General features: G+C 43.9%; 1 protein-coding gene across 1 annotated transcript; it reads left to right on the top strand.

Moving 5' to 3' along the window:
• Positions 1-387: 387 nt before the first annotated feature.
• LOC311105425 (mitogen-activated protein kinase kinase kinase 3-like) lies at positions 388-20,278 on the top strand. The gene is made up of 17 exons (XM_084147576.1): positions 388-1,946; positions 5,734-5,833; positions 6,385-6,521; positions 6,683-6,723; positions 7,147-7,246; positions 7,490-7,603; positions 7,766-7,907; positions 10,380-10,510; positions 10,624-10,697; positions 12,512-12,585; positions 13,489-13,584; positions 13,715-13,876; positions 14,092-14,240; positions 15,608-15,739; positions 15,879-16,008; positions 16,181-16,358; positions 17,546-20,278. Exons 2-17 carry the CDS (start codon positions 5,830-5,832, stop codon positions 17,772-17,774), a joined length of 1,893 nt encoding a protein of 630 aa, XP_084003702.1. The 5' UTR covers positions 388-1,946; positions 5,734-5,829; the 3' UTR covers positions 17,775-20,278.
• The last annotated feature ends 352 nt before the right edge of the window (positions 20,279-20,630 follow it).

The following is a 20,630-nucleotide window of genomic DNA, read 5'->3' as shown; positions in this document are numbered from 1 at the left end:
TGGTATCATTCATCAGTCTTGCTGACCCTATACTTCTATTGAATAATCTACACTCACACAAACTATATTACAGCCCTGGGTGCCGATTAGACCCTATATTGAATTGAATGTGTCAAAAGTCACCGAAGTTCATGAGTTCAGTCAAGTTGAAGTCAAACTTTAATTAAGGATTATATTTGGTCTTCATAATAGTATCTGCTCATGGTATATATTGTCAGCTCTCTGTCTAAAAAGTACTTATGTGATGGAGAACGCATAAGTGAAATTTGTAGGCCTTTACTTTTTATGCAGCCTACGTCATCAATGTATGTGTAGATGGTCGCGAGTCTGGTTTTGAGCGCGCCATTAATATTGTGCGCGCTACCCGGACCGAGGAACAGCGCGCCCCCGAGAAAAGCACGGAGTCGTTTTTGTTACTGTATGCTTTACCCAAATGGAACACAAATCTGCGTTATTATGATACACCTTTGCCCATGACCAACCACCGCATTCAGAACATTGAATCTTAAGCCTGCAAAGCATTGGGAATATACACCTTTTTCTCGTTTTGTAGGAAGCGTACTAGAGGGGTTCCGGTGACGGATTGTTTTTTCTGTCAGGAAATTGGTTGCATTAAAGATTCATTTTACTTTATGTCGGTGAGCATCAGTACCTGAACTTATGGAATATCTTTCCCTCAAGTATTCTGAACAGTTGGTGCATGTTTATCACTTCTATTGCACAAAGAAAATACAATTTTTTCCACTTTTGTTGAGTTCTACAACTGCATATCGGGCACCGCGGAGATGGTAAAAGTTCAGTTATGCGCACGATATATTTTCTCGACAAAACCATCTGATCATAACTTGTTATCGATGCAAGTTTATTAATTGTGTGTGGTCAACTATGTGTTGCATCCGTCTCCTAGAATTGTATACCATTATTCCGACAAGAATAGCCTGCTTTCGTATAGTTAAATCTTCATCTCCCATCTCCACCATGTTGTGTGTTGAATTACATTTTTTTCACCTGATTTCTTTGTTATAAAAAGTCTGGTGCTTGTTTGCAGTTTATGGATTAATAATAATTATTCTGTATAGAGATTGAACAATACAGTTAGGAGAGAATACGGGCATAGAACAAAAAAGAAAAATCTGCAAATTTAGCAGGAAAAGAGGCCATCAAAATCACGGAAATCGCTTCGTCCTTTTCCTTTGGTGTACTGTTACACTGTTAAAAATGGATTTCATAAAGGCAACACGGTTATTGTTACACCTTTTGTGTTAATTCACCCTTTCCATGCTGACAAAATGTCACTGGGAAATATTGATTATTGAATAGAGAGTATTATCATGGCCTATGTTTGTTTTTTCTATTCCAGGCAGTAAGTTGGCCTTCTTGTTCCACAATGAAATGCCATCAGACGTTTTTCTTTTTTGATCAAGTTTGGAAATATGGGCAAGTTGTCGAACGTTTTTGTGGTGACGGAAGGTTGACACTTTTCTTTTTGGTAACTTTCTGAGCGCAGTCTAATGTATCGGATTTTGGACTATATTTCTGTTAAATTAATTTGGCATCAGAGAAATCCAAATGTCTACGCATGTACAGTGACGATCTCGATGTGACGACATTGTGTTTTGTAGGCCTACTGCTCATTAGAATTTATATTTACTGGCTAGTGCGTAACAAACTTTCGTGGACCAGCGCGCGCACTAGTGCCCCCGCACCTGGGGGCAACCCCACCATGGCGCCCTCATCCCTCAGTATCTCCGTGTGGTTGTGTGAGTGAATCAACAACAACAAAGACTGGGGATCAAAGCTGAGGATGATGCTCTGGAGATAACGGTTCAAATTGACGCTGCAGCATCTCTCCTGAGTGACCCAGTGAGAAGTTGAACCAGGACCCCCGCTAGTGGGAACGGCTCTCATCCTCCAGACGGAGGTTAATCACCAGGGCAACGGCACAGGTGAGAGCTCATGCATTTTCATCACATCACATGACAATTTCAAAGGCATCCAACCTATAGAAATACTCACAGCCATATATGCTGAATATGGCTATGGGACTCCACTCAATAAGCTCCACTCAAAGTGTCATGATATCATTTATTTTTGGACAAATTAATGAATAGTTAAGTGTCCTTAAGCCAATTAAGGCCTAGTTGTACATCACCTGTTATTCTCATAGCCTCCTAGGGTTTCTCTCCTTCCTCCATGACATAACTTGATCAATTGGACAGACATTGGACAGTCCCCAGCTCTGGTCCCCCAAGTCAAAGTGAATTACTCCTTAAAAAGCAATGATGAAAACCAGCAGACACTTTGGCCGTCAAGAACTGGAGTTTAGAATGATACAGATGTAGGATCTTAATTTGAGCCAGTTTGCTACAGCAGCAAAATAATCCTGCAGCAACAGGAAATGTGAATTATTATGTGGATTATAATTAAAGCTGCAATATGTAGCTTATTGGGTGACCCAACCAAATTCACATAGAAATCGGAGTTATATATCTGTCATTCTCATTGAAAGCAAGTCTAAGTAGCGGTAGATCTGTTGTATGTGCACTATTTCTATGCTTCCCATTCTCAAGTTTAGTTTTTGCTTCTTTACTTTCGGTTTTGTAATCCAGCTTCAAACAGCTGAAAATACAATACTTTTGGTTATTGAAAATATATTTTACACTGGTTTAGATGGTACAATGATTGTATACACAATACATTGCTTGTTTTGTCACATAAACTGAAATTAGGCAAACTTTTAGAATTTTAGAAACCTGGAAATGGCTCTGCATATTGCTCCTTTAATCGCCATTTCTGTAGTGTTTTTTCGTTAGGGCAAAACAAGTCTGACATTTCAATGTGGAAATTACAAACTTCAGAATATTTTTTCAAACTGAAATACACTACAAGTTTGCGTTTCCTGCTAGGCAGGAACATTCTCAGTAAGATCCTACATCTGTACCAGTAGGGGACAGTTCTATGCATGCAATTTTGTCCAACTAGAGTTTTGCAATGGAATTTTCCTCCCTACAGCACTGAGTGGATGCATAAAGTTATGGAGAAATGACAAAGCATTGTGCAATATGATGATTCTGAACTTTCCCTTGATCCTCTGCCTGCTCTCTTTCCCCTCTGCCATTACCCCTGGAGGTGGTAGTCAATCCATAAGTATGGTTCCTCCTGACAATGCTGGGATGGCTGTTTGGGATCTTTATTTTTGTTTTGTTTGTACAAAAAACTTGGCAGACGGTTCTCTGAGTTGCACCACTAGGCCTCACTACAAGCTTTTATGGCAAGTTTTTACTCAAGCCTTGCAGTGCAGCTGTGAACATAGCAGGTCACCCCAACCCAGAGCACTTGAGCCTGTTAAGCAAGGAGAGACATAAGGCCAGGGACTGCTGAGGGTTTTTTGGGTCCAGATGCAGACAGAGCAAGGGCCGTGGCTGGGAAAAACAGCCTTAGACTAAACACCTAAAAGCAGGCAGAGAGAAGTGGAGGAAAGTCCATGTAACTCCGGTGAGTCCTGGAAATGCGATACAAGTAAAATGAAGGGGGCACAGCTGACTGGGCTGGCAGTATGCAGCCTCTCTCCTCGCTGAATTCCCCACATTCCTCTGAGGAGGTAATTAAAATCAGGAGAGCAGGGGAGCAGAACGACAGAACGACGGACAGCGAGGCCAGTCAATGTATAACAGAGATAGATAAGGGCTCCTCGTGGAGCTGTGACATCACTTCATCATGTTTACAGCACATAAGGGTTGTAGTGGAAGAGGCGGATGTGAGCTCTGATGTAACATATGGAGCCGAGGTAGTGAGATGTTTGAAGGTTGGTGTGTCCTGAAGCTATCTGCGACCCTGGGATTTCACCCCATGTTTTTATAGGAGGAGGGAGGGCCAATGGTAGCAGGCCTTTGGTTTGGGGGTACAAAGGGTAGAAACATATAGTGTGTCTCTTGGGTGAGGAGAACGTGAGTGTGGCGAGGGGGCTAGCCGGGAAGCAGCGCGGTAACGCTCAGGCGACCACAGACGGACATACCTGGCATTCCAGTGGGTGATTATTACCCAGAATTCCAAAGGGCCATTGAAGTGCTTCAGGTGCTGCTGCTGTTGTCCCCTTTATACTCCCCCCCCCCTCTTCATCACACCACTCTACCTCCTCAGCCACTCACCTCCCTCCAATCTTAATTTTCCTCTCTTTCCTGTTGTTTATGAGGCAGGGGCAGTGTTGGCATTTGACACATGTGCAGTAGTGTATTTTTTACGAGAACGCTCAATCATCAGCACACCTGTTTCATTCCATTTCGACTTCAGGCCTTTCAGATTCAAATAACAACACATTTCATTCGGTTAATATTTTTCACTCACCTTAGGGTCCAATGTGTTTCTCTGTATTTATATTTGAACTTAGAGTTGAGTTACAGTGTGGTAACCCCCCTGGGCAAAGTGGCCATGCATGTGAGGTGGCTGGTGATAACTGCTGTGTTGACACTAGCACCTTCTGGATTGGGTTCCTCTCCTGACCTGCTCTATTTGGATCAATAATAGAACAATATTGATCAGAGAGACCAGGGAAGATTGAGGGGCTGATCTTATAAAAATAGGAACAGCAGTGCTTACCTAGGCAGTATTCTTTGATGATGAACTCCAGTACGTGTAATAATATGGTAATAACTAAACTATATGGTAATAACTAGCCTACAGCTAAATGATTTTGTGCATCCCTACTGAGCCCTATATTGGTGAGTTCTCAATAGCTGTGTGTACTTACTACGTTGTTACAGTGTAATAAGACCAATGTTATTGTGCTGATTGTTACTGTAGTTTAAGGCCCATGTGATATGTGTCTGGTCCACTTTAGGTAAAGAGAATACTAAAATACCCTTTCACTTACCAAATAAAGCACACATTTTCCAAGCACACTAATCTCTGCTGAATTATAGTCTTATAGTTGTCTCAGTGTTTTTTGAATTCCAGTGTTTCTTTGTCATATATATGGCAACCCACTCCACTAAAGGAAATACCCGAGTTTCTAATGCTGTTGTCTTCTTGGATACACTATACACCTTAATACTTTACCTTGTCAAGGGTTATGTTAAATCAGGGAAAAATGTATACTTGGCACAACTCTGTCATCCTTTTTAAGAGAATATTGCCCTCTTAACATTAAAAGTGAAGTTATGACATGGTTGAGTGAGTATTTTATGGCTCATGCAGTCTGAGAAGTTTAAAGCTTGCAGAATATTCACAGTAAAACTCTTTAATGTGCTTCGTGCCAGATCTGTCAGTGCCAGGGGAGCTCAAATTTCAGACCTTTTCAACTCTCGATTTGTCTTATGTGCAAAGTTTCTCTCTGTCACACACACACACACACACAGCTCAAGTGCTTTTTAAATGGCAGTTTCCCGCTCGGCCAGGCCTCGTCCCAGAAAAGTAATTTTAGTTTATGTTCCACGCTTTCCTTGAGAAATGGATGGTACTTCAGAAATTACATGTTCTTATATACCTTCTTCATGCACACTATCTTTAAATGCATTACAAACCATTTAGTATGTTTATATCAAAGATAAACAGCTTGTTTTTTAAGGACTGATGATGTCGTACACTTCACACTATAAGATAATCTATTGCCAGTGCTACAAAATATGTTGAACATAAAGATGATGAATATGATGATGACTTGTGAATATGATGACAACTGCAGCTTATGTTATGAAATATATTCCCTATGTTAACAAATTGGTGCTTTCCCTGCAGGCTGTTGATGGGTGCCATTGCAGAGTGAGGAGTCTGAAGATCTGCAGATCTCTGAAGGCTGTTGGCTTAGACAGCGCTCACACACACATCGCCAAAATGAGTGAGTTCCTTGTGTTGATTATGATGATGTTAGAACACACATGAAACACTCACAATATTACACGTCATAAATGTACACTCAGATGAACACACACACCTACACACACTATTCCCCAACCCCAGTTCCTGTGTGAGCTGAGCTGAGCTGGTTTTCCAGACGCTGGCCGGGCCGGCGGGTGAAGGATTGATTTTCAGTGTTATGGAGATGGGGCTCTGGTTCTCTCTCCTGCCCTGCTGCTGTGTGATGTCTGTCCAAACTACACTAGGGGAATATTTCCCTTCGTGAGCTAAAACAGCCAATGCAGCGCTCAGAGATCAAACATGGGAATAGGAATATCAAAAACACTGCAGTCTGTCCTCTCACTGGCTCCATTACCCTGTCGCTAGCTGAACACTCTCAATGTGGGTTTATTATAAAAACACTTCTTTTTCTGTGTACACAACTAGAAGTGGGATTTAAGTGGCTACACACACACACACACAAACACACAATTACACTTCAATTTTATCTTATGGTAACTGTGTGTTTCCACCAACCCTTCTCCCCTATAGATGAGCGCCAGGCTCTCCACTCCATAATGAAGGACCTGGTGGCCCTCCAGATGACGAGGCGCCAGCCTGTGCCCTCTTATGACACGGGAAAACCCAAGACTCTGCCCAACCCTGCCCCTACTCCTGCTAAGAGACAGGTAAACCATCTACCACCCCACACAGTCAACAACACACACTCCTCAGACAGGCATGTCAATATCATCCCTACCAGACATCTTGTTTCCCTTCATGACCCCATCCTGACCCTGTGACCTTCCGTGACCCCTCTTGACTGGGCTTCTTCTCTCTACTTCCTCAGGACGATGTCAGAATAAAGTTTGAGTTCAGTGGAGAGAGGAGGTGAGTTGGTTTTCTTGTTTTTGGATGTGTGTCTTTGTGTGTGTGTGTCTTTGTATGTGTGTGTGCCTGTTTTATCACGTCTTTGTCTGTGAGAAGAGCACGGTCAGCTCGGCTCAAACGCACTCCAGCTCTCCAGTCAGACTGGTATGTGAAGCGGAGAATGGAAAGGGAAAGGAGTGTGGTTTAGCTGTGTCTGCCAGCAGAAACCACAGCTATGTTAGGTGTGCTTAGAGGAAAATGCACACGCTGGAAACTGAATATGTTTGTAAAAGTGTGTGCACGCTTGTGTTGCAGATCAAAAGAGGTTATAGTTTCCTGACCGACACCCTTTTTTTCCTTCTGTCTGTTTGTCTGTCCATCTTACCCGCTGTTTGTCTGTCCATCTTACTCACTGGTTGTCTACATATTTTTTTATTTGTGTAGGATACTGATGTTTGGGAGGCCTGTGCAGTTTGAAGAAATCCAGCAGAAGGTCAAGACAGTCTTTGGCCAACAGCTAGACTTGCACTATATGAACAATGAGGTACAGCTAATCCCACATCTCTTTCTCTCCCTTTCTCACCTACAAACACTCTCTCAGACATACACCAACACAATGCATACACACACAAACACTTGCCCTCACAGCAACCCACTGGATGTAGATAACTTTTACGGACATTTTCCTGGACATTTAGTCCGAAGTACAAAGATGCATGTTTAATGGAAATTCTCCCTTAGTGTCTCTGTGTGGTGGTTGAGTCATCTCTGTGTGTTGTATGTCCAGCTGTCCATCCCTCTGCGTGGTCAGGATGACCTGGACAAGGCCATTGACCTGCTGGACCGCAGCTCCAAGATTAAGAGCATCAAGATCTTGCTGCTGACGCAGGAGCAGTGCAATGTACGACACACACACACACATAAATACACAGACATACATAAATAAACAAACACACACATTAAGCAATAACACATGTTATTAAAATCATATGTAATAGGATAGTGTGTAGTGTCTATATGTGGACCAGCACTCTGACCACACCCCTGTAATCCCTCCCCCTAGGCCTCCCCGTCCCACTCTCCCTCTCCCTCTCCCTCCTCCCACCACACGGTGAGTAAGCAGGTGAGGATCAAAGCCCAGTCCGCGGGTGATGTCAGCACGGTGTACCAGCCCTCCGAGCCCAGGGGGCGCCACCTCTCCACCAGTGAGTATGAACAGCAGATTCAACTCATTGCTGCTTCCTCTATTCTACTGCCTTTGCTTTCAACATCCTCTTTCTCCCTTCCTCTCGCTCTAACTTTTTTTTTACAATAGAAAGGGAAGGTTAGTGGTATCTCTCACTATGGAGAGACAGTAATGTTGGATATTGTCTGGTTTGGTGTTTGTCATGTCTTGCTCTCTTAGCTCATTTTTTTTGCTAGCTTTCTCTATGTCTCTCTATCCCCCCTCTCTCTCGCTTTCTCTCTCTACTCCCCCCCTCGCTCTCTTCTCCCCCCACCCCCCTCCTCTCTCTCGTTTCCACCCCCTCTCTCTCTCTCTGACTGCTGTTGTTTCTCTGGCTTCCCCTCTTAGCAGTAGGTCCTCTTCCTCTTCCTGTCCACCATCACTGGCTGCTCTACAATGGCCTGCTGGCCACAAGCCAATCAGATATGGAGACACTATTAGTGTAGCAGGCCAATGGCCTGGTTTTAGAAACACTGGCTGTTTTGGGAGAGGGGAGGGGGGTTTGAGATTAGTGCAGTGTGAGGGAATCTGTACATATCCTAAATTCTCTGCAGATCCTCCGCCTGAGGCAGAGTTACATTTTGAACAATCACGTTATTAATAATTGAGATATTTTTTTCCCTCATTTCATTCTGTGGTTGGAGAGAGAGAGATCATATCTGTTATCAGTGTTAGGGATGTACAGTGGGGAGAACAAGTATTGGATACACTGCCGATTTTGCAGGTTTTCCTACTTACAAAGCATGTAGAGGTCTGTAATTTGTATCATAGGTACACTTCAACTGTGAGAGACGGAATCTAAAACAAAAATTCAGAAAATCACATTGTATGATTTTTAAGTAATTAATTTGCATTTTATTGCATGACATAAGTATTTGATACATCAGAAAAGCAGAACTTAATATTTGGTACAGAAACCTTTGTTTGCAATTACAGAGATCATACGTTTCCTGTAGGTCCAGGTTTGCACACACTGCAGCAGGGATTTTGGCCCACTCCTCCATACAGAACTTCTCCAGATCCTTCAGGTTTCGGGGCTGTCGCTGGGCAATACTGACTTTCAGCTCCCTCCAAAGGTTTTCTATTGGGTTCAGGTCTGGAGACTGGCTAGGCCACTCCAGGACCTTGAGATGCTTCTTACGGAGCCACTCCTTAGTTGCCCTGGCTGTGTGTTTCGGGTCGTTGTCATGCTGGAAGACCCAGCCACGACCCATCTTCAATGCTCTTACTGAGGGAAGGAGGTTGTTGGCCAAGATCTCACGATACATGGCCCCATCCATCCTCCCCTCAATACGGTGCAGTCGTCCTGTCCCCTTTGCAGAAAAGCATCCCCAAAGAATGATGTTTCCACCTCCATGCTTCACGGTTGGGATGGTGTTCATGGGGTTGTACTCATCCTTCTTCTTCCTCCAAACACAGCGAGTGAAGTTTAGACCAGAAAGCTCTATTTTTGTCACATCAGACCACATGACCTTCTCCCATTCCTCCTCTGGATCATCCAGATGGTCATTGGCAAACTTCAGACGGGCCTGGACATGCGCTGGCTTGAGCAGGGGGACCTTGCATGCGCTGCAGGATTTTAATCCATGACGGCGTAGTGTGTTACTAATGGTTTTCTTTGAGACTGTGGTCCCAGCTCTCTTCAGGTCATTGACCAGGTCCTGCCGTGTAGTTCTGGGCTGATCCCTCACCTTCCTCATGATCATTGATGCCCCACGAGGTGAGATCTTGCATGGAGCCCCAGACCGAGCGTGATTGACCGTCATCTTGAACTTCTTCCATTTTCTAATAATTGCGCCAGCAGTTGTTGCCTTCTCACAAGCTGCTTGCCTATTGTCCTGTAGCCCATCCAAGCCTTGTGCAGGTCTACAATTTTATCCCCGATGTCCTTACACAGCTCTCTGGTCTTGGCCATTGTGGAGAGGTTGGAGTCTGTTTGATTGAGTGTGTGGACAGGTGTCTTTTATACAGGTGACGAGTTCAAACAGGTGCAGTTAATACAGGTAATGAGTGGAGAACAGTAGGGCTTCTTAAAGAAAAACTAACAGGTCTGTGAGAGCTGGAATTCTTACTGGTTGGTAGGTGATCAAATACTTATGTAATGCAATAAAATGCAAATTAATTACTTAAAAATCATACAATGTGATTTTCTGGATTTTTGTTTTAGATTCCGTCTCTCACCGTTGAAGTGTACCTATGATAACAATTACAGACCTCTACGTGCTTTGTAAGTAGGAAAACCTGCAAAATCGGCAGTGTATCAAATACTTGTTCTCCCCACTGTATCTTCTTTTCTCCCCCATAATCCATTGTTTAACTTTTTTTTAATATTACTTTTTTCATTTAGCAGATGCTCTTATCCAGAGCGACTACCTCAGCAATTAGGGTTAAGTGCCTTGCTCAAGGGCACATCGACAGATTATTATCCTCCTCCTCCTCTCCCCCGTCCCAGGCTCTCAGAACACAGGCCGTAGCTCCCCCCCTCCTGGCTATGTCCCTGAGCGGCAGCAGAGGATCGCCCGCCAGGGCTCCTACACCAGCATCAACAGTGAGGGAGAGTTCATCCCAGAGAGCGACCAGTGTGTGAGTCATTGCACTGTACACAAACACGTGCGCACACAAACACACGCACGCACACACACACAAACAAACACACACACACACTGTTGGGCTAATACTGTGTCTCTTCTTCCTAGGTGCTGGACCCCTGGAGCAGTGCAGAGAACTCTGTCTCAGGAAGCTGCCAGTCGCTGGACAGTAGCTCAGACAGGTGAGGGCAGGGCTCTGTCCCACATTCTACCCAGGGGTGAAAGTAAGCCAGTATGGACTGGTACAGCGTCCTGGCAAAATAAATAGTGGGGGTACTCCGTACTGGTGAAACGTGAGCCTATCATTATTAACACAAAATGCCAAGAAAACTGTAGTCTATTACACCATTATTTAACTTTACCTAATGTCTTCTGCATGAAAAATGTGCGAATTGACTTGAAACCGGATGGTATATTCCCCAAATTGCATTGTGGTTCGACAAGAACACTTGCATGCCTTGGAGATGAGTGGCCGAGACCGAGACATGCACAGACAAGGCGGAGATGAGTGGCCAAGACCGAGGCACGTGGACAACAGAAGATGCATCAATTCAGGCTATAAGTTTAAGCCAATCGCAGAATGTCATTACAATACACGTAGGTGTTTTGTAAAAGATGTCTCTTTCCATTCATCAAATTGCAGGTGCACTGTTGGGGTTTGGATGCTGGAATTATTTTGTGAGTGGACGAACGTGTACGGGTAGGCTACAGGACCGCCTCTTTGAAGTGATTGTTTGTTTGACAAACAGATTAAAACATCATGACTGGTTGTGTTTATGCCACATTAAAATGCATAGGCGGCGTGTCCATAAGGCTAGGGGAAGCTAAGCTTTCCCTAAAGTAATTTTTATCGCGTAGCCTACAGTTGGAAGCGCCCGCAATTTGTGCAGCGCGTGGCAAATACCAAATGTGAGTTGCTACTGTCAGTGAAAAGCAGAGAGACCCAGCCAGGCATATCGTAATGTTTAAAAATTAAATCGCGGAAAACAGTTTGGAAAGCAAAGGCTATAGCTGTAAAGAGAAGACAATGAAACGACTGCAATCTGTCTTTTAGTCATCCAAATTCTCAACTTAATTGAGCGAACAGTAGCCTATCTTATTGGCACCAGCGGAGAACATTGTCCATATCCCCGGTGAGTGTGCATATTCACTTTATCATTGGGTCAGTGCCACTTTTGTTTGTTTTTGGACAATTATTTCCTCCTCCAGGTTAGATGGACTATATTGTATTTGTGTTTCCCCTTTCCGTAGGCCTATTAAATGGATCAGACAACGTTGTTTTTATTGATCTGTTTGTCAGTGTCAGCAGAGTATGCTACCCTGTAATTTTTGTCGTATTAAAAAAAGATTATGCTTATGTCTCCAGTCATATAAAGTGTAGTAGAATTGCATGAAATGTGTTTATAAAAGGCCAACATTTTCCTGTGCAAAGAAATGGGGAAGAAATTAATCTGATATAGCCTAGGCCTACTCTACGCCAGTACGCACTGCATTGAAGTATTATTTTTTTTGTGAACAGTGATTGTTATATTATTAGCTTAAATTATGACTATCCAATATAATCATCACATTAGGAATAGTAGGCTATCTTACATAAGTCTGTAAATGCGAGGATTGATGAAATGCTTTATTGTAAAGGTGCATTTTTATGGTGAAAATTATTTTCCCCAAACTTGAAACCCACTCACCACCTATGTTAACAGGTATTGCATGTTAAAAGTGATATGACAAATCTTTACTAGCCTAGGCTACTAGGCCCACAGAGATCATATATGAAATTAATAAGGATTCTATTTGTAATTCTACGATTACACTTATTTAAAAAAGTGGGTGCGCGCTTGGGTGTCCGGTTCCGGTAAGAAATTACATCTACTTTTACCCGTGATTCTACCTCACACGTACACACAATACTTGACTTGGGTTATAAAGACATTGTATGTATTTTGAGGAGGTGATCAGCACCTCTCACTCTCTCTTTATCTGTCTTTCCTCCCAGCCCCTCCCTGAGGAAGTCACGCATGCACCGAGCTAAGAGCTACCCTGATAACCGGCAGCTGGAGAACGTCTCAGGTGGGTGCCCAGGAAGATTCCTGATATCACTACACAAGATATAGATCCTCACTGTAACGGAAAACTGTAATTTTTTTGTTTCTGGCTTATTACCGTATTTTGAGGCATACCTTGTAAGAGGCTATATTTGTTGCACCCGTGAGTGAGAATATTTTACCAATTTTACTCCAATGTGGTTAAAGTGCCCCATCAATTAAAAATGTATAGGGGCAGATTGGAGTGGCAGCAAATGGTTAAGCATTTTGCCATGTCCTTTTGGTCTGTTTTACCCTGTAGTCACTGCCAGTTTGGAAGCCTTTGTTAAAGCCTCTAGAAGTGCAAGTGATATGAAGCACCAAATATTCATTAATATGCTGTAATGTGTAAAAGCTTAGCAGTCAACCTGCTTGCACCAATCCCATGAAATTACAGTAAAATACTGTGAAATACAAACCCCTCCCCTCAATGAATGTAATACATTCATTTATTAATTCATTCATTCCGATTACGGTAGCATTTAGTTTTTTACAGTATAATACAGTCAATTTTATGATAGTGTACTTTATGTCATTACACATTACTTGCTTTGATACCGTATTCAGATTACATCAGGTGAACTGTAATATGAAATACAGAATTTTACTTGCCACCGAGCTGCCTGTAATCTACTGTCAAATTCACAGTAACCCCTTTACAGTGCTGGCAACAGCGCCGCTCTCCAGCCCCATAGCAACAGGCCTGAACCACAATGCAGCTCCTAGCAACAAAGCAACAATGTAGTCCCAAGCAACAGCACAGAGCAACAAGGCAGCTCTTACCAACAGAGCCTCACTTGAATGCTGTATGACTGAGCTGAGTCTGAATCCTGTTGTAATCTAACCTTCACCCTCTCTCTTGCTCTCTTTACTCATTCCTCCCTCTCAGACCGGGAGAACCATGTGTATGATAAGGTGGTGGGGAAGGGAGGGACATACCCCCGCAGGTACCATGTCTCCCTGCATCACAAGGACCATAGTGAAGGTAGGGGCACTTTGTGGTTCGTATTTGACCTTTTCCCTGACCCATTTCTTGAACCATCTCCTCCTTCTCTTGGTCTCTTTGTTCTTCTCTCATCTCTCCTTCACCCTCAACTCTCCTCTCATCCCCCCAGGTCGGAGGACGTTCCCACGGATCCGTCGCCCCCAGGGTAACCTGTTCACCCTGGTGCCCTCACGGCGCTCCCTCAATGGCAGCGAGGAGAGTCTGGGCAGCTGGCAGCTAGTGGACAAGCAGGGCAGGCTCCGCCCACAGGAGCGCCCCATCGCCCACAAGTGTGAGTCCTGACCCCACCTCTCCATCTTATATTTACATATATTACACATTTTACATATATTGTATGGTTATTAGAGATTTCATACTCATTAATCTATTCTTATATCCTATACATTTCAAATAAGGGAATTCGTTTGTATGATGAATGCAGTGTGGTGTAATGTTTTCTATATGGAGAGAGTATGATATGTATGGTGTGTGCCCCTCCCTCCACAGCCCCCAGTGCTCCAGTGACGTGGAGGCGGGGCAAGCTGTTGGGTCAGGGGGCATTTGGGAGGGTTTACCTGTGTTACGATGTGGACACGGGACGGGAGCTGGCCGCCAAGCAGGTGGTGTTTGACCCGGACAGTCCTGACACCAGTAAGGTGAGACAGCAGGGGATGCCAGAACTGTATGCTACTACACAGATTGTTTTCTGCTTTTATATCAAAGTCTACTGTTCACAGCCAGGCTACTCTACTAATGTATTTATGCCAACATGACTCAGACTCCCCAGCCTGAAGGAGAACTTGGTATGACTTGAGTTCCCGTGTATTGTTAAAGATTGATGCATAGAGGGTTAGCCTGGAGCACCTTTAGCCTGGAGCAATGCCAAGAATGAGGTAATGTGTTCAGCAAGCTACTTTACTCTTAAGAGGCGATTGTGGAGGAATGCAGTATGGTGCAGTGTTTAACCTGACTGAGTTTCACTATCGTAAGGGTTGGTCAACTGTCTTAAACACAACAGGCGCTATTCAATGATCTGTAGTCAGGAATCAAATAAACTCATGCTCTGAATCACTGACGTAGTCACTAAATCCTGACTGAGTGCTCATCTCTGTCTCTGAGAGCAATGAACTTTGAGGAGATTAACGGGACTTTCTTTCCTTTCTCTCTCCCCCCTCTTTAATGTATTTTCCTGTCTGCCACAGAGAAAACATGCACTGTCACTTCCTGTATCTGAGTGGAGTATTTGCAGGGGGGTGAGGAAGGGGAGAGTAGCGGAGCCAGCTTTGCCTTGGCCTCCAATCACCCCTTAAACTCCACTCTCCTCTCTCTCTCTCTCTCTCTCTCTCTCTCTCTCTCTCTCTCTCTCTCTCTCTCTCTCTCTCTCTCTCTCTCTCTCTCTCTCTCTCTCTCTCTCTCTCTCTCTCTCTCTCTCTCTCTCTCTCATTCTCTCTCTCTCTCCCTCTCTCTCTCTGTCTCTCTCTCTGTCTCGCTCTCTCTTTTCTCTCTCTCTCCCTCTCTGCCTCTGGCCCCCCAGCCTGCAGTGGATGTTAATCAGTTGTTGTTGTTTTTATCTATTTAGTGGGTCTTTGTGTTGCAGATACTTTGTATATATCTCCATTTCCCTCTTCCGCTCTCTCTCTCTCTCTCTCTCTCTCTCTCTCTCTCTCTCTCTCTCTCTCTCTCTCTCTCTCTGTGATGTGATCTCTGTGGCCATATTCTCTGAGGTAAACAGAGGAACTGCTTTTGAGGAACTGGACTGTTACCGCTAATGTCCTATCTGCAGAGAGAGAGCTAGTCTGTGTGTCTGAAATGCTTTTTCCATTTGTCAGTATTTTTTAAATCTTTGTATAGCTTTTTGTGGACAGTTGACTCATTCATATCATGTAATGTTGAGCAGTTTATTTGTTGTGGATTGGTTGCTGTAATGTATTTTTCCTTTCTTTTTTGCTCTCCTTTTGTTCACAGTGTAGAGCAGTGGTTCTGTACAACAACCCTCAACCTGTTGTTCCCTGTCTGTCTGTAGGAGGTGAGTGCTCTGGAGTGTGAGATCCAGTTGTTAAAGAACCTCCACCACGAACGCATCGTCCAGTACTACGGCTGTCTGAGGGACCACAATGAGAAGACCCTCACCATCTTCATGGAGTACATGCCAGGGGTCAGTCTGTTCTTCACACTTCTGCTCAGGGCTGGAGTGTTGGGGGTTAAAGGGTATCTGTGGTGTTCAGCCCTGGACTGTGTCCCAGTCTCTCCTGGGGATATGAGTATTAACCATGCACTTCCTTCTTGTCGCTCAGGGTTCAGTCAAAGACCAGTTGAAGGCCTACGGGGCGCTGACAGAAAACGTGACCCGGAAGTACACTCGGCAGATCCTGGAGGGCATGTCCTATCTGCACAGCAACATGATCGTTCACCGTGACATCAAAGGTAGTTATGTCAACACACTGCTCAGATGGCCATTTGTAGTAAAGATAGTGAACTAAATGGCTATAGACTTCCAGACTCAAGCACAAGGACCTAAAAGCTACATTTAAAATACAAGGAAGGTGGTTGGGTGAGTCTGTGTCACATGGTGTTACTCTGTCGTCTCCTTATCCAGGTGCCAACATCCTGCGGGATTCGGCGGGAAACGTGAAGCTGGGAGATTTTGGCGCCAGCAAGAGGCTGCAGACCATCTGCATGTCTGGCACGGGCATCCGCTCTGTCACTGGCACCCCCTACTGGATGAGCCCCGAGGTGATCAGCGGGGAGGGCTACGGCAGGAAGGCTGACGTCTGGTAAGGACCGGGACACATGGGCTTGGGGTTTGGGTTTGGGTAAGAGGTCTTATACACATGCAGGTGATTCTGATTAGTTGTGTTGAGGTGGGGGATAGATGTCTCATCTGGGAGTATGTGAATGTATCTTCAAGTCAAGTGTCAGATGCTTTCCTTGTGTGCTCTTATAAGTAGGCTCCTTCCCTGATAGCAGAGTGGTTAGACTGCTAGAATGTGAAGGCAGGGAAAATAGCTGTTCTAAAAGGGGGAAACCATTATTCTTAAAGGGAAAAAGTGCTATATATAAAAGAGGAAAGGTGCTATATTTAAAAGAGAATGTTGAGAAGGACTGCCTCACTCCCACGCACAGGGCCCTGAAATGGGTCGGGCCCACCTGCTGCCCAGAGATTCCCCTGTGCAATCTGATTGGGTAGTGTCCCATCAGGCGAGGAATGTGATTGGCCAAGAACCAGCCAACCAGCCATCTTGTGACAGGGGTCGGAATGTTCCGACTTCATAGCTCCCCTGGGGGACCAGGCCGGGAGCGTCGGTAGGGGGTAACAGGTCCAAAGGGGAGTCTGTCCCTGGCCACCCAGCTCCCCTCACCAGCCCCCTGCTCTGTCTGACTTCAGGACTGAAACGGCCTCCCGTAGCCAGCAAAAGGATACTTTAATTGTCAACAGGGGAAAAGTTTCCACCAAAACATTCCAGTGGAGCCTGGGAAAGCAGAAGAGGAGAGGGATGGTCTGTTCCCTTCGTGCCTGTAGTGAGGAAAAGATGCCCTTTGTTTTTTCAGTGTGTGCTAACACTGTTTTTGTCAATTCACACAAGTCAATAAGTTCTCTGATTGTGTATTGCATTGAATGTCCTATTCTGATGTTTGTGTGTGAGCGGGTTTCAAGTTTTATTAGTCGTATGTACAGGAAACTTATGGTATATACCATCCAACAAAATGCTTAATTGCTGGTTCCTTCTCGAAACAATGCAACAACAATAAGAACTAATAAAATATAATAATACGAACATAAAGTAAATGGCTCAGTAGAATATAATATATTTATTAGTAAGTATAACACAGGAAGGCACAATTTATATTCCAATATTTACACGTTTTGTGGAAGGGGGGGATTGGGGGGCAAGTATTTAAATTGTGTGTTTGAGCTCATATGGGTGTTCTCTTAACCGTGTGTTTGTGTCACCTTCCCCAGGAGCCTGGGCTGCACGGTGGTGGAGATGCTGACAGAGAAGCCTCCCTGGGCTGAATACGAGGCCATGGCGGCCATCTTTAAGATCGCCACCCAGCCCACCAAACCCCTGCTGCCCTCACACACCTCGGACCACACCCGTGACTTCATCCACCGCATCTTTGTGGAGGCCAAGCACCGGCCCAGTGCTGAGGAGCTTCTCAGACACCCCTTCTCCCAGATCCTCTGCTGAGGGGAAGTACTAGTACACTCTCTCTGTCTCGACCGCTCCTCAGGACTCATGGTCTACAGCAGACATCTAGACTCTAGACTTGGAATTTGGAACATGGCCCTGTCCATCCTACAGCTCTCTCCCCAAACCAGACTCACCACCAGTCAGACTCGTATCTTAACCCACAACAACACATGATCCATTATTATGGATAATAGCACAGTGTCATTATTCCAAGCTGTTAATGACCATTATCAAATTCACCTCTAACTTCCCCCACTAGGGGGAGCTATATGACTGATCTGTCTGCTGTGGAGAACTGGACCCACCAACTCCACATGAACTGTATCTATTCAGCTATCACCTTGGTGGTCTGTGAGAGGATCAAACACGCGCACACACACACACACACACACACACACACTCCAAACAAATCTAATCTATTATATGTGGTTCAGGATGGGATTTGATCAAGCATGTCCGTCGAATGTGCCTTTTAAATATGCCAAAGTGTCCCCTCCTAAGTTTACATTCTCTAGATGGACTGGGTGAGACCCCTGAGGTAATGAACTGTTTCATATGGGACTTACAGTAAGCTTGAGCAGAGCAGTGTCTGGTCTACTTAGGCCAAGCCAGCAGACCCACAGTCACAGCACAGTGCTTCAACATGCTGACTGATGAAACCAACAGATGCACCACTCAGTGTTATTGAGAACGGATGGATTTATTTTTCACTTTCTCCTCGGATCCGTCTCTGAAATTCTTTGTATTTTTGAGAAAGTGCCTCTTTATGGTTTTGAAGACTCACGGTCCCTGATGGAAGCCCATGCTGATCTGTCCTGTCCTCACCAAACTTCAGGGAACCAGAGCCATCAGTGTTTTTGTTTTGTCATAATTATGACCTTCACAGTAGACCATTGTGATGACTGTGCCTTATACTCCAACCCTCCGCTACAGCCCCTCAGTATCACAGCCCAGTGTTTTCTGAGTGTACCAAAAATGACTGATTTCATTCATGAAGGGGTTGGTTTCCAGTTTGGTTGGAGGATATGCCTACTACACAATATGACAAATGATATTGTACTTTGTGATTGAAAGATATATTTTCTTTTAGTCCTAGACAAATACAATCCTAATGCCTTGATTTGAAAGTGAGTTGCCATTAGGTTTACCGGCTTTCTATGTGTATCTAGGAAAACGCTACGCCAAACAGTGGAACTGCCATTTAGGATTAATTTGAGTCAGATGCACTTTTATGTAAAATTAATGTTGTTGGTTATTGTTCGCCTTACGAAAGTAACTTTAAAAAAACTTTTAATGTGACATTTCTTTCACTTTTATTTATATCCCTGTGTTCATCCATTTCAGTTTTTTTTTTAGATTTCAAATATATATGTATAAATATATTTTTTATATATTGATTATAGACCATTTGAAATCTAATGATGATGCATTTAGACCTATGAGGTAAATGATGCCGTTCGAAATGATAAATTGTGAAAGCAGCTGGTTTTGCAGAAATTACAACATTGGGGTTTGTTAGTGAAAAACTTTGGGTGGAAAACGACCTCTGGCAATCTTACCTGGTCTCTGCTCCAAAACAAGAAACGTATCCACATTCCTAGCTACAGTATAATATATTATGTAAAAAAGTCCATGCTTTATTATATGGCAAAACTTTTCCATTGGACCCTTTCAGTTGGACTGCCCTGTCAAACCTCTCACAGTTTCAATACTTCTTTTAACAAGGCCACAGCCTATGAGTTAAAGGCTACTAACGTTTCTCCATATTTCTCCTTGCTTGCGTGATGTGTGGGAAATAGAGGGGAAGTATATGAAGTGTCCTTTTAAGAGTATGCACTAGAATGATGTGTCTCACCAGAATAACCTTCTCTTAGTGTCATTCTTGCTGAGCAGAGGGACTGAATGTGTGCGTTAGTTAGACTGAGCTGAGCAGGGACAGGGATGGAGGAGTTCTGATCAGGTAGATGCCAGAAACCGGGGTTCCACCCAACATGACGACTTTGTTTAGCTCAGGGTTCAAGAGACCGACCGGTGCCCAATGTCTGGGGCCCTCCACACTGAGCAAAGGGCTTTCTACAATTACCTTATTTTGGTTTTATTTTCCATTTATTGTCCTGACCTTTTCAATGTGACTGGCTCTAAAATACTTTCTTAAGTGAATGAAATGGATATCATGTGACTGCTAGATGTTAAAGAAGGCAGCTAAGAATCAGTTCAGTATTAGAAATGGTCCTGTTATATACAAAGAGCCAAAACAAATGTTTCTGTTAACAGAAAGAACCCTGGGGTAAGCAAATGAAATAGGAGTTAAAAGTTTAGATATATACATGTATGTAAATGTATAAATGAGTATGTTTAATGACAGGGGACTTGCAGTGCAAAGTCACTCCAGTGTATCAAATGTATTTACGTAGAAAAAAGAACAGTATGTTAAATGACATTGTTTTTATATATCTTTGAGTGCCTACTTTCAAAAACAAATAAATGTTCTTTGTCTCTGGTCCAATATTCTGAACTGGTTACTTGTTTGTTTGCATAATGTTTTGTGCACGTTCCAGTCATGTGCACCGCTCTGATGGAGATGTGTTTGGTATTGTATGAGATGTTTTTGGGCCAGCGGCTCTGGAAGACACTGGCTAGTCTTTCCATGCCTGTCTTCATTATCTTTGAGCAGCCAGCAGGTTGGAAAGTCAGACGGGCCCAGTCCAGTAAATAAAAGAACATCTCACTGAATAGAGCTCATTGTTGGGAGAAAGAAGCAACCCGATTGATGCTTGCTCCATCTCTTTCTCCCTCCCTTTAAGACAGAAGAGGAGGCAGAGAGAGCTCTGTTAACCCATCTGTGTGGCCATG

Source organism: Coregonus lavaretus, assembly GCF_964263955.1.
Source record: "Coregonus lavaretus genome assembly, chromosome: 2".
Taxonomy (NCBI): domain Eukaryota; kingdom Metazoa; phylum Chordata; class Actinopteri; order Salmoniformes; family Salmonidae; genus Coregonus; species Coregonus lavaretus.
This window is presented reverse-complemented; position numbering and strand designations above follow the sequence as displayed.

Excerpts from the sequence above, each read along its gene's own strand:
- LOC311105425 (XM_084147576.1), top strand. Across the intron at positions 6,724-7,146 it reads GAGTTCAGTGGAGAGAGGAG|GATACTGATGTTTGGGAGGC; the intron begins GTGAGTTGGTTT and ends TTATTTGTGTAG. Across the intron at positions 12,586-13,488 it reads GCAGCTGGAGAACGTCTCAG|ACCGGGAGAACCATGTGTAT; the intron begins GTGGGTGCCCAG and ends CCTCCCTCTCAG.